Raw genomic sequence first — 12771 nt, 5'->3', positions numbered from 1 at the left:
GTTTTTTTGCTTTATTTGTTTAGTTTATATCTAAAAATTTTTATAACTTTATATATTTATTTGATATTTCAAATATATAAAAAATCGGAAATATTTTGTTTAATCATGGTTAAATAAGATTAATCTGTAACCAGTCCAATCCTGAATTTTAATAAATTTAAAATATCAAATATGTATAAACAGTTATAAGTTTTAACAAGTTTGTCCTAATTCGGGTAGCGTTGTACAACAATTTGCTTACTGAATAACACTATAAATCGCTATAGCGATTTGCGGAAGCAACTACAAATCGGTATAGTGCAATTCAAAAACATTATAAATCGCTATAGCGATTTGCGGAATACCAACTTGTCACCCTATTGTGGTGACAGGGTTGTGGTTTTTGACCCAAAATTTGGTATCGTCAACTTAGGATTTAATCACCTTTTATTAGAATGGTGCTTGTGCTATTCGTGTTTCACCATAGTGTTATTGAAAATGAAAATAAAAATGCAACATATTGATTATGAAAAATGAAAAATTAAACTACATGCTCATTCATTCTAATCTAAGCATAAATACTACAAATTGTAGTTAAAAGACCGGACAATACTATAAATCGTTGTAGAGGTTGTTGGAGACCCGAAAATACTATAAATCGTTGTTAAAAGACCGGACAACACTATAAATCATTGTAGGGGTCGTTGGAAACCCGAAAGTACTACAAATCGTAGTAGGGACACATTAGAGACCCAAAAAAATTATAACGACTTGCTGAAGAATATTGTCAATCAAATAGCGATTTGTTGAAGGAGGGTTACAACAGTCATGATATGGGGGCCAAAATTAGAACATTTATAAAATTTGGATACAGGGTTCTGGTATTAAATCAAAATAAAATAGCAATTGATCATGAAAAAATCTAAAAATTTACAGAGATAAACTAGACACATAAACAAAGAGAACTCGTTTTACGAAATTGAAAAATGATCTCTCATTAGGGAAATAAAATTCTGAAAAAATGGATCAAAATCTGAGCCGTTAAAATGACACAGGGTGACAGGGTTGTGGTTTTTAACCCAAAACTGGTATGAAAACACCAAAGAAATCGCTGAAATTTGGTATGGACAAACTAGCTTCAATTTAAAAAACAACCCTTTTTACGGATTGGAAAGATCATCCCTGGTTAGGGAGAAATCACTCCCGCAAGTTGGGCATGATTCTGCTAAAATCCTGATGGTGCAAAATAACAGGTTCTGAACCTCGATTTTTAAAGTAGATCAAACAAACTCAGAATGATCTGATTTTTGGTGGAGAGCATGAAGACATATGCATGAAGTTGCAATAAAAAATTCAGATCTAAATGAGCTCCGATTACATACAAATCAATGGATTTAAAATACACTATAATTGAAAGTACAATCTAAAAAGCAACTGAAAATGATAAGAGCCAACTGCATATTGAAAAAGAAATAAAAGGTTCCAATGAATCTGAGAGACATCTTTGTATTCTCCTATATATATAAACTCTTCAAGTTGAACGATGCTACAGTCAGTGTGCAGGTCAGTCGATGTTTGATGGAGCAATGTAGGATCGTATGTTGGATGTGCACAGAAGTAGAGAGAGAAGGGAGAGAGAGTGAGAGGGTTGATGTTCATGGCCTTCTCCAGGGAGAACTCTTTGCCTCTCTTGATTTCTTCTCTAGAGAGAGAGAGAGGGTTTTACAGTGTTTTACGGAGAAAGAAGAAGAAGAAGACTTTGAAGAGTCAACATCATCCTCGACTTTCTGGATGGAGGACATGTTTGTCCTTTTTTTAAATGGAAAAAGAAGAAGAAGACTTTGAAGAGTCAACATCATCCTCGACTTTCTGGATGGAGGGCATTTTTGTCATTTTCTCAAACCATCACTTTATGAGAAGAATAACAAGAAAGGGTACTTAAGTCTTTGCAACAACACCAGAGTCCGATGCAAAGTTATGCCAACATACAAGGGAATACGAGCCCCATGTGCTTGTATACGTGGTGCTCATTCAAAGCCCCGAACACAGACGTGGGATTCAGTGAATCATCGGGGGCGAACATACACCACCCTCTCTTATGCTCCCTATCCCATCATATATTTGCCCCCATCCCCCCTGCTTAACTCTTTCAACGAGTGTTTGCTTCAAGCATATACTGCCACCACCAACCATCATCACACACTCTATCTCTCTATAGAGATCTTTAAACGGCTAGTTTCTTCACTCTCATCACCCCAACCCATCTCCCTACCAAAACCAAACTGAAGCTCAAGAGGAAACAAGAAACAAAATGCCTTCTGAAACTTCTGTTGGCTCTTTCTTGAGGCAGTTGAGCAGCAGGGACCCTTGGGGCTCATCAAAGAGATGGAGCAAGAGGCACCCGCCTGAGAAGAGCCTCGACCAGATGGAAGGCCTCAACCTTCACCAAAATGAGGTGGTGCAGAGGAAGAGGGTCATGGTTGTTGTGGACTCCTCCACACGTTCCAAGCATGCCATGATGTGGGCTCTCACCCATGTGACCAACAAGGGAGATCTCCTCACCCTCCTCCAGATCATACCACCAAGCACCAGCAGAGGGGGATCTGTCACCACTGCTGATACAACCTCACATCTTGCCACCACTCTTGGATCTCTGTGCAAAGCATGCAGTCCAGAGGTAGAGCTAACAACCCCACCCATCTCTCATTAGTTTTGTAGATGTCCCTTGTAGAGAAATGCACATTGTCAAACAACCTGCTTTTGGATGCACCCACTTATCCAGATAAATAGGATAAGTTGGGAAATTGCATTATGCTCCATAACATAACATCCCACCTTATGCCATTTATCTGGATAAATGGGTGTTTCCAAACACCACCATAACATGTTCTTTTCTCATCTGTTTTGCTCTGCACATTTGACCAGGTTGAAGTTGAGGCCCTTGTTATCCAAGGACCCACAGTATCAACTGTGATCAGCCAAGTGAAGAAACTTGAAGCCTCTGTTCTTGTTTTGGGACAGAAGAAGCCTTCGCCTCTCAGCTGGTAACTTCAACACTTGAATCTTTTTTTTTCAGCTCTTTCATATATTTCTTATATTGATATCCTCTTCTAGGTCTTGATTGCTGAATTTCTTTGTTGATTAATCTGTGAATGAACCTTACAGATCTGAACCATTCTCAAAGCGCTATTGAATAGATGGACAACCAAAGTTAAAAAATATCTTCCCCAGGTAGTCAATACTACTAGTGTGAAAAGTAAAGATAAATTTCCCTGTTAAGCACTAGCCTTAAATCTTAATCACTTTTTTTATGTTTTAAATTCTTTTTTTGCAAGCCTACTCTTTTGGTATTTACAAAAGGGTTAAAATTTGGTCACATCGACCTGACAGTCAGAATGAACAAGAAATTATAGGTGTGAATCTTGTCGACCCAATTGGACCTCATAGATGGATTCAGTATGGTCCAAATGCTAGAAACCAACTCTTGGATCGTATTTTTTGACAAAAAACATGGTTTTAAGAGCGTAAAAAATATTACACATTGTACGCCGTTGATTTTTTAAGGCTCATAAACACGTGTCTACATGTCATAAAGCTAGTTTCACGAACCAAACCATATAGATCACATCTATAAAGCTAGTTTCACGAATAAATAAATCATTCAGATTTCATGGCGACCTGACCATATATGTTCCTTACAAAATGAATAGAAAATGGCAGGGTTTCATTGGGAGGAAGAACTGCTTAAGTTTTCAGATGCGTGGTTTGATTTTAAAAAATGGGTTTCGTTGCAGTCTGTTTCACAGCAGCAATGAGGACTTTGTGGACCAATGTATCAAACATGCTGACTGCTTAACCTTGGCTGTAAGAAAGGAGAGCAAGAGCGTTGGTGGTTATCTCATCAGCACCAGATGGCAGAAAAACTTTTGGCTATTAGCATGATCAATGTGACCATGACAAAATTGCTCTTGTAATAATTGGCTTGGGCTTTGCTCTAAAACATCCTTGCAATTGGAATAACAAAAACTACAAAAAGCATCAGCATCTCTCTTTTTTATCACCCTCTCTATCATTTCATCTCCTGCTAATGAATCACTCTAAGCAGCATCTTATTTTTATATCTTTTTTTTATTAAATTATTTGTATACCTTCTTTACCCATAAGAACACAAGAAAAATGACAGAAAAGCAAAAGCGCCAAACAAAACTCACTATTGTGTAGTCTACACAAAACAACAGCAAGCAAACTCCACAAAAGTGACCATCGATTACATTAATTTCCTTTTTCCTTCTTTTTATTTTCTTTTTTAGTATAGGCAGCAAAACTACACTGACAGCTCCCAGCTGCAACTGCAGTTCACATAAACTACCTCATCACCTGTGAAAAAGACTAACACGACAATTTTAATTACATAAAAACTACTACACTGGAGAACTTTGGATCAGGATGATGAAGGTAGTATAACAGCCTAAATCTTGTCATCCAGTTTATCATTTACAAGAGGAAGCATCTCTACCCTGCTGCCAGCCAATCGTGGGGTACCTGGTTGTTGTGAAAGCTTGTGCCTTACATACCCATAGAATGTGCATCCGCACAGGGTAATGGTGCATCCTAAAGCATTCAAAGCAGAGATTGGGTTGCGAAAGATCAGCCATGAGACCATGACTGCTACTGCAACCTGCAAACAGAATTATAAGCTTGAGTATGTGAAATAGATCTAATGGTGGCCTTGTTAGATCGGTAGAGTACAGTAAAAAGGATCACCTTAAGATTACCAGCAACATTAAAAGTGACTGCTGTTGTTGAATGGATCACGTAGAAAATGGAGAAATTAAGGCAAAATGCAAGCACCCCTGAGATTAAGATGATGAGCAATGATGTGAAGAGGGATTGGTGAGTTTGAAACCAATGCAGAACGCCTGGCCCTTCTAGCAATAAAGCTGGCACAGCCAAGATCATGGTTGCAAATGGCGCCATATAGAACACCGTGTTTATGCTGCATCAATATGGAACTTGATCACATGCTTAGTACAAACCCATAAATTACCATATCCAACACTATCTACCAGTATCAAATCTTTAATCATCATCAATCCAACACTGATTAAAGAACAAGAAAATCCCAGCAGAATAAGTAAAAAAAAAGTATTCAGAAGCCCATAATTGTGTGGTATCCGATATCTTAAATGGCAATTTGGCTGTACTTGGAGAGGATACACATGATTATGCTTATAGAGCTCCCTCCATAGGAAGATAATAGAGAAGCATCACAGGCAATTTGAATGGAGGCAAATGAGACCACCAGCAAGCTCCATCTGTATCCTTGCCCGATTTTATGTTCACCAGAAGCCTTCTGCGCTTCTAACCAAGCATGGTTGGAAGCACACAAATGCCCGACTCTAGAAGTTGTGTCAATAGAAGAATATCTTTTAGAAGGGGTTCATCCAAGGAAGACCATCAAAACAGAGGATTGGGAACAGAACAACTGAATGTCCAGAGAAAGAGCTTCCATGTGTTCAATCTAGTGGACATGATTAAACATGAAGGACCAGAAAAAGCAATTTTAACCTACAATCACCACCTGGACCAGATCCAGATGTCCAGTGGAGAACACATAAATAAAAAACTGATGGTATGGAGCAGAACTTGTAGCAAATTTAGTTAACAGTTAGCGAAACCAAAACAGATACATGAAGTGCTGGTAGAAAGGCTAGTGTGGAATAGGTGATGGTTAAGATGGAAGACCTTGTACTGCCATGATACAAATTCTCAGTGCTTCGAGTTTTGTTATTATGGAGAGTTTAATCAAAGACATCTATAGAAGGATTGTCATTGTGCAGCTAAAATAGGAACACACAAATGGTGTATTACAGTATTAGTTATAAAGGATTGCCTCTTCAACAAGGGAAATCGCGTATGTTGAGTGGTGGGCAACAAAGAAGCAACAGGCATACAGCTAATATGCACACATAAAATAAAACTTGGAATAAACATATTAGAGAAGATGTAGGAATAAGGCTAAAAACAAAGGTGAGCATATTGTATACTGGTTTGAAGATGTAAGATCAGATTCAAGGAACTAAGAAATGGCGAGGGGAGGAGTATGTCATTGAAGACTTGGAGTAGGATATGCAATATTGTAGGAACATCGAAGTATTAGCTCTAGATATTTAGTCTTCCACTGGATGGCAATAGTTTCATATGCTATACAGCCTATACCTATAAGACTTACGAGAAAGAAACTTTTGACAGTAAATTGTTCCTTCCACTTAAGAACGAGCATTAAGTTGGCCTACTGAATTCCTTTAAGATCACATTCTTATAACATTTATAGCTGTATAATTGTTAAAATCTCATCTTCCATTTGAACCAAAATTTCTAGGGTGCACGCTCATCCAGGGACGATAATATTAAAGGGCTCATTTCAATAATTTACCTTATACTCCAAGAGAGATCCAAACGTCAAACAAGTACATCATCAATAGTTCAGCAGAACATCCCAAATACTTGTTAATGCACAAGGCTTCATAATCTTCCAAGACAATGGGAAATTTAAATAATAGATACTAATGTAAATGGAGAAACAGCTCTTCACTTGACAAAAATGTAATCAATAGTTCCAAAGGCACAGCATCATAAAATAATTTAAAAGATGAATATTGCAGGTTTGGACAGGCTCACATTTCTGCAATAAAATATTAGCATAAAAGTAAATCTACAACAACAACAACTACGCCTTCATCCCAAAACAATTGGGGTCGGCGATATGAACCAACAAAGAAAATCATTCTGGATCTTCCACATGAATCTTTTTCCTCCATTCATTTTTATCCAATGCCATGTCCTCGGTGAGGTTCAAAGCATTCATATCCTTTCCTATCACCTCCATCCATGTCTTCCTAGGCCTACCCCGACCTCTTTTAACTAATATATTTTCCCATTTCTCCATCCTTCTAACTGGAGCATCATTAGGCCTTCATCGAATATGTCCAAACCACCGTAAACGATTCTCTCTCATCTTATTTTCAATGGGTGCAACGTCTACCTTCTTACGTATCTCCTCGTTCTGAATCTTATCTTTTATTGTATTTCCACACATCCATCTCAACATACGCATCTCAGTTACACTCATTTTTTTAATATGATGTCTCTTGGCAGCCCAACATTCCGTACCATATAGTAAAGCGGGCCTAATAGTCGTCCTATAAAACTTTCCCTTCAACCGCAATGGCATTCTACGATCGCACAACACTCCAGTTGCACTCTTCCATTTCATCCACCCAACCTTTATCCTATGATTTACATCTCCATCAATTTCTCCATACTTTTGAATGATATATCCCAAATATTTGAAAGAATCATCCACCGGTATTTCTTGCTCACCAAGCTTCACTACACTCCCATCACTACTTCGTTGCTTACTAAATCGACATTCCATGTATTCTGTCTTACTCTTACTCAACTTAAAACCCCTTGCTTCCAATGTCTGTCTCCATAATTCTAACTTAGCATTAACCCCATCTCTAGACTCATCAATCAAAACAATATCATCAGCAAGCAACTCCGCCTATGTATAACTGTTTAGTTATACACTGCCGGTCCCAAGCCCGGATAAAGGAGGAGGGTTGCGGTAGGCCTATGACAGCCAGCTAAAAACTTAGTCATACCCTATGAATATGAACCAGCATAAAAGTAAATCTATACCTATCAAATTTATATCCATGAAGTAAGGATTCTGCTAAAATTGTCTTTGTAGATGTAGCAAGACACCCGAAAAGTGCAGCACAAAATCCGAATATGTTGAAACTGAGCTCTGTAACAGAAGTAAGAAGAATGCCCCCTACAATGGGCACCAAGGAGCACCAAATACGCCAGTCAAAGTATCTTTTCCATACAAGCCACTGCAGTACCACTGTTTAAAAACAGAATTCTATGTCATTAACATCAAGATCATAATTAATGATGAGCAAAGATAAAAAAGTAAGCAATAGGACACTTCAACTAACCTGTAGTAGCAGGGGTAAAGGACTTAATTGTCTGCATAAAGGAAACTGGAATGTATCTCAAACTCACATTTCCCAGCACTATATTGATACAGAACACAAATGACATAGGAAATATTCTTCTCCGAAGGTCTTCAGAGTCAACCTCGATCAATGGTTTTATTTTGAACACTTTGATTGCCAGATACGCACCGATTGCAGAGCATATAAAATGAATACAAGACACTGACAGAGGAAACTTGAAATCCAATTTCTGTTCAGATTAAATTATATCAGATGCACATACATAATGAGATTTTAATAACAAAAATTGTTCTACAAGTCTAAGACACTAGAAAAAAAATTAATCAGGGAAATAGTTTCTAGAAGTCTAAGAAAAAAAATACAAACAACCTTAAGACATTAAATATTGAAAATTTCCCAGAAATGCTGGAAAAAAGATATATACTGACAAACTAAAAATCACATTTTTTTCAAGAGCAATGAAGAAAACTTAAATTAATTAAAGAGAAAAAAGTTAAACACGTTCTTAACCATTCAATTGTAAACTGTGCACACTTACATTCATCAAATATTTACTAGCAAATTAAATCATCCCCCTTTAGTTTACCATGAAGATAGATATACTAATGCTGCTGTAAATCACAATCTTTTTTGTTTTGGTTCATCAAGAGCAATGAAGAAAACTTATCTAACCAACGAAGAAAAAGCTAGAGGTTGGTAGCCATGCAAATGTAATTTTCTACACCACTTTTGTGGAATGAGCTACTAGTATTGTACCAGTATGCCCCTTCCAACATTAGTTAACAATTAACATACATCCATTGGTCTTGTGACCATTTGACAATGCCATTATAAGGAAAAAAAATCTGTGCTGGAGTTTGCTCAGGTTACTTTTTTTCATCTAGCAAGATGCTTCACTAACTTATTCTGTCCAACATCCAAAGTGTAGCTTTCTAATCTTTATCCTTCAATCTCAGACCAGCTCCTTCTGATTAAGATGCACGTGTTCTACTTAGGAATCTGTAATACGATCAACATCTGATACCCCTATTCTCAAAAGCTCATAGAATTATAGCTTGACATTTCTGGTGTGCCTGTATCATCCTAATGTATGAACACACATTAAACCATCAGATCCATGTGCTATTTTGTAGGTGCTACACACACATGCATGCAGAGGGAAAAAAGTGCTTTTCAATATTCTGCAGATCCAAGCTAACGGCCAAAGATTATGAGAAGGTTGGTCAAGTAGGTACATAAATGAAAATTTCCTAAGTTGTTCCATTACAAAGAATCTCCTAAACTATGGAAAGTTTTCTTTCAATCCAGCAGACATGATTAAATATGGAACTCCTAAACTATGGAGAGTTTTCTTTCAATCCAGCAGACGTGATTAAACATGGAACTCCTAAACTATGGAAAGTTTTCTTTCAATCCAGCGGACACGATTAAGCATGGAACTCTATCAATCATCCATCCTCAACATGCCCCTCAAACCATGCATGGCCTACCACCATCGACAGTTTGGCCTTTCAAAAATCAATGTCTTGAAACAGAAAGAACTTACTGAATAAATCCACCATTTGATTTGCGCCTTAAATGAAAAAGGATTGTAAATCGTTAGTCTCTGCCTTCTGATGACAGAAATGTTTATTTATCTCCAAACATTTCATCTTACCATGGATTATGAGAAAAATTTTAGTTTAATAGTTAAAATAATTATTATTTGTGTTGTACTCTTTTTAGCATTATCATTCAGTTGGCCGACATATCGTGTCCAAAACCCATTCCCACAAGATAAATAAAAAGAAGTTTATATTGAGCAACAGATTGGATTTTATCAAGCTAATCCTAAGAAGTTCTTCTGCAAACTAAACAAGTCTATTTTGTGGCTTAAAAGAAGCATCAAGAACTTGGTCTCAAAGTTTTCACAGTGCATTGAAGGATAGAGGCTTTGTGAAGTCTATTACAGATGATTCATTATTCAGTCATCAAAGATCAAAATGTATGCTCGTTATTCTTCTATAACAATGACATTATTATTACAAGAGATTCAGGATAATTAATTGACATAACTAGATTGAGACATTACGAATCCAACAAGGCCCAGAACCAATCATCCAAATACTTCTTCAGACAAAGTTGTAGGCAAGAGCACCATCTTCAAGGACCTTTTCTCTGCATGCGTGGTTCTCATTCTTATATCTTTTTGATTAGACATACTTTACAGAACGGTATGGGTTAGCCTTTTCCTTTCTTCTTGTCTTTCCCTTTTTCCCCCTTTCCTGTAGCTGAAAATTCGGTGCAGCCTAACGAATTTCTTCTACACAAACAAAAATTTAAATCTTGCATTTGTTCCTCACCAGCAATTTCTTACACAAAATCCTAGCACTAAAGAAAAGAAAGGTCCATCCCCGATTAGAGTTCCCAAGGGACAGAAATAAATCCGCAGAGAAACAAATTCAACTAGGCAGCCATGCTACTCCTGGCAAGAAGAAGGGCCTCAAACTCAATGGAGGCGAGAAAGGCAACCAGGCTCCAAAGGAAGTGGCTGAGCATATGTCTAGGAAAGTTCTAATAGTGGAATTTTCATTCCCTCCTCCAAAACCTCTATCAATGAAGATAGAGCGTCGAGTGTGAGAGGATCAAGGAGGCATTGGGCAAGAAGGCAAACCGCAGGTGACTCTAGAGGAACCTATTCAGGTAACTCAGTCCCAATTTCTGTCTTAGAATTTTTGTACAGTAGAGTCAATATCTTTGTATTTAAATCTTGTCCTACTGCAGTTTTTTTGGCCAAACACCTAGCTAAATTCGCTAGGTCGGGGATGACCAGAATTTGGAAGGATCACCCCCCTGATGGGCACCCTTTAAGGGTATAGTTTTACTGTACAAAGCTTACAATTTTAGTTAGTGGAATGAACTGGTAGGGGTCCGCCTAACCCCAGCTTGCCTTTCAAAAAAAAAAATCTTACACAAAATCACATGCTTGACATGATCCCTCCGCGTAACCGAGAAGCGCAGCTCTGCGTCTTTCAATTACGGCCGAGGTAGTCGATCGGATGACTGTCTTTGATGTCTTGTACTGTTTTGATAGAGTTGATGACCAGACTAGAGCAAGAAAACCACTCAATTCAGCTCCGGCTTTAGGGGTCATCCTTCCCACCCAACTCTCTGGCCACAACCAACATGAATCAAACCATTTTCCTACACGAACCCTTTCCACCTTTCCAAACTCATCTTTACAATTACCACAATCGTGTATAATGAGAAAAGCAGCCTAACATCCTCATACCGAAAAACCACAAACACCCAACACCCAATTCTCTTTCCTCAACAACATAAATGCGAAAAAAGGATCATATAACAAAAAAAGAAATCTTACCAAAAGTATCACAAAGTTCAAAGTTGGCACCCATGAATACCAATATGAAAATTCTCCAAAAATCTCAGAAAAGAAAAGAAAAAATGAAGTGAGAGAGAAAGAGAACCTGAAAGATCCATTTATTCGTGATGATGACGGCGACGTTGAACGTCCACCATTGAAGGATCGCGAGAATGGCTCTGAGAAGGCCCCATTTCATCAACCCGTGATTCTCCTCCATTACCACCCACCTAAAAGGGACACAACTCGGTCAAAGAAGAAGAAGAAGGATCACGCGGAAGAGATCCTCATCGCCTGAGAAAGAGAGAGAGCGAGAGTCGCCCGAGAGCCCGTTCGAGTTCCCTCGTGGCGAAAATGAAACAAACATGGGAATTGAATCGGGGATTCCCCATAAATGGGCCTTGGTGATTCCCGTCGTCGCCCCTGTAACGACCCTTTTTTTCTTCGCAGTTCGGGACTTTTCCGAAAATGAGGAAACACACCAAGCGAAGGGAAAGCGACGTAACTCGGTTTATAGACCTGTGCGTCTCGCTTCGGTTTCGATATCCGATTTTCAGAGCAACTCGGAGCAGTCAAACATACCCTTAGGGCCTGTTTGTTTCCTATGGTTTTCGAGGGAAAGTGTCATCCGGGGATCTGTGTGTTTTCCACCGCCTTATTTCATATGTGAAATTTTTTTCATAATTAATTTTGACATGAAGGGATTTTCATAGAAAGAGTTGAGCTGGCAAGGGTTTTAGAAATTTATGCCCTTTTGCTTGAAAACTATTTTTTTTTCATGAGAGAGAAACGAACATGCCCGTAATAGGGATGGCAGAGGACGGGTGAAAAGGGGGCCCACCCCGTTTGGACAGGGGATGAAGGACATGAAACCGGGATGGAGGTTAAAATCAAAATCCATGCGGGGATGGACTTGCGCTTTTTCCTGCCCTGCCCCATCCCGATTCCCGCCTTGCCCTGCCCCGCCCCTTCTTCAATCCTTCCTTAGGGGTGGCAATGGACCAAGGATAAACGGGCCCCCACCCTGCCTTGCCCCATTTAGACCGGGGATGGAGGTTAAAATCAAAAGCCATGCGAGGATGGAGGGCAGGATTATGAGATGGGGGCGGGGGTGGAGACCTTGTCTTCCGCCCCGCCCCGATCCACTGCCATCCCTAACCCTTAAGCAATTGTTTTCCAAGATGATCACCGTTTCAAAAGTGAACGGATATTCCTTCTTAAAATAGCTAACGGTGTTTTACCATTTTGGGTTTACATGAAACTTACTAGACTAGAAGAAAAATGCAAGAAAATTTTCTAAAAGCATGCTTAACTTTTGGCCTATTTATTAACACAGCTTAACTTTTAAAATATTACAAGTGCATCCCTAACTTTTGAGAATTGCTTTGTTAACTAGGCATGCAT

At 38.5% G+C, this 12771-nt stretch overlaps 2 protein-coding genes across 2 annotated transcripts; one reads left to right on the top strand and one right to left on the bottom strand.

Moving 5' to 3' along the window:
• The first annotated feature begins 2135 nt into the window (after positions 1-2135).
• Positions 2136-3921, top strand: LOC149837768 (uncharacterized). The gene is made up of 3 exons (XM_090007493.1): positions 2136-2656; positions 2905-3023; positions 3774-3921. Exons 1-3 carry the CDS (start codon positions 2291-2293, stop codon positions 3919-3921), a joined length of 633 nt encoding a protein of 210 aa, XP_089863619.1. The 5' UTR covers positions 2136-2290.
• Positions 3922-4171: 250 nt separating this feature from the next.
• On the bottom strand, positions 4172-11734 carry LOC149837767 (UDP-galactose transporter 1-like). The gene is made up of 5 exons (XM_090007492.1): positions 11474-11734; positions 7986-8235; positions 7684-7891; positions 4744-4975; positions 4172-4657 (listed from the first exon to the last, which is right to left on the bottom strand). The coding sequence occupies exons 1-5, from the start codon at positions 11585-11587 to the stop codon at positions 4448-4450; spliced, it is 1014 nt and encodes a 337-aa protein (XP_089863618.1). The 5' UTR covers positions 11588-11734; the 3' UTR covers positions 4172-4447.
• Between the last annotated feature and the right edge of the window lie 1037 nt (positions 11735-12771).

Source organism: Nuphar pumila, chromosome 5, assembly GCF_984573655.1.
Source record: "Nuphar pumila chromosome 5, dmNupPumi1.hap1.1, whole genome shotgun sequence".
Taxonomy (NCBI): domain Eukaryota; kingdom Viridiplantae; phylum Streptophyta; class Magnoliopsida; order Nymphaeales; family Nymphaeaceae; genus Nuphar; species Nuphar pumila.
The sequence above is the reverse complement of the archived record's forward strand: the minus strand, read 5'-3'. Positions and strand labels throughout refer to the sequence as shown.

Excerpts from the sequence above, each read along its gene's own strand:
- LOC149837768 (XM_090007493.1), top strand. The coding sequence starts at position 2,291 with ATGCCTTCTGAAACTTCTGTTGGCTCTTTCTTGAGGCAGTTGAGCAGC. Across the intron at positions 2,657-2,904 it reads GCAAAGCATGCAGTCCAGAG|GTTGAAGTTGAGGCCCTTGT; the intron begins GTAGAGCTAACA and ends ACATTTGACCAG. Across the intron at positions 3,024-3,773 it reads AAGCCTTCGCCTCTCAGCTG|TCTGTTTCACAGCAGCAATG; the intron begins GTAACTTCAACA and ends GTTTCGTTGCAG.
- LOC149837767 (XM_090007492.1), bottom strand. The coding sequence starts at position 11,587 with ATGGAGGAGAATCACGGGTTGATGAAATGGGGCCTTCTCAGAGCCATT. Across the intron at positions 8,236-11,473 it reads CGAATAAATGGATCTTTCAG|AAATTGGATTTCAAGTTTCC; the intron begins GTTCTCTTTCTC and ends TAATCTGAACAG. Across the intron at positions 7,892-7,985 it reads CTTTACCCCTGCTACTACAG|TGGTACTGCAGTGGCTTGTA; the intron begins GTTAGTTGAAGT and ends GTTTTTAAACAG.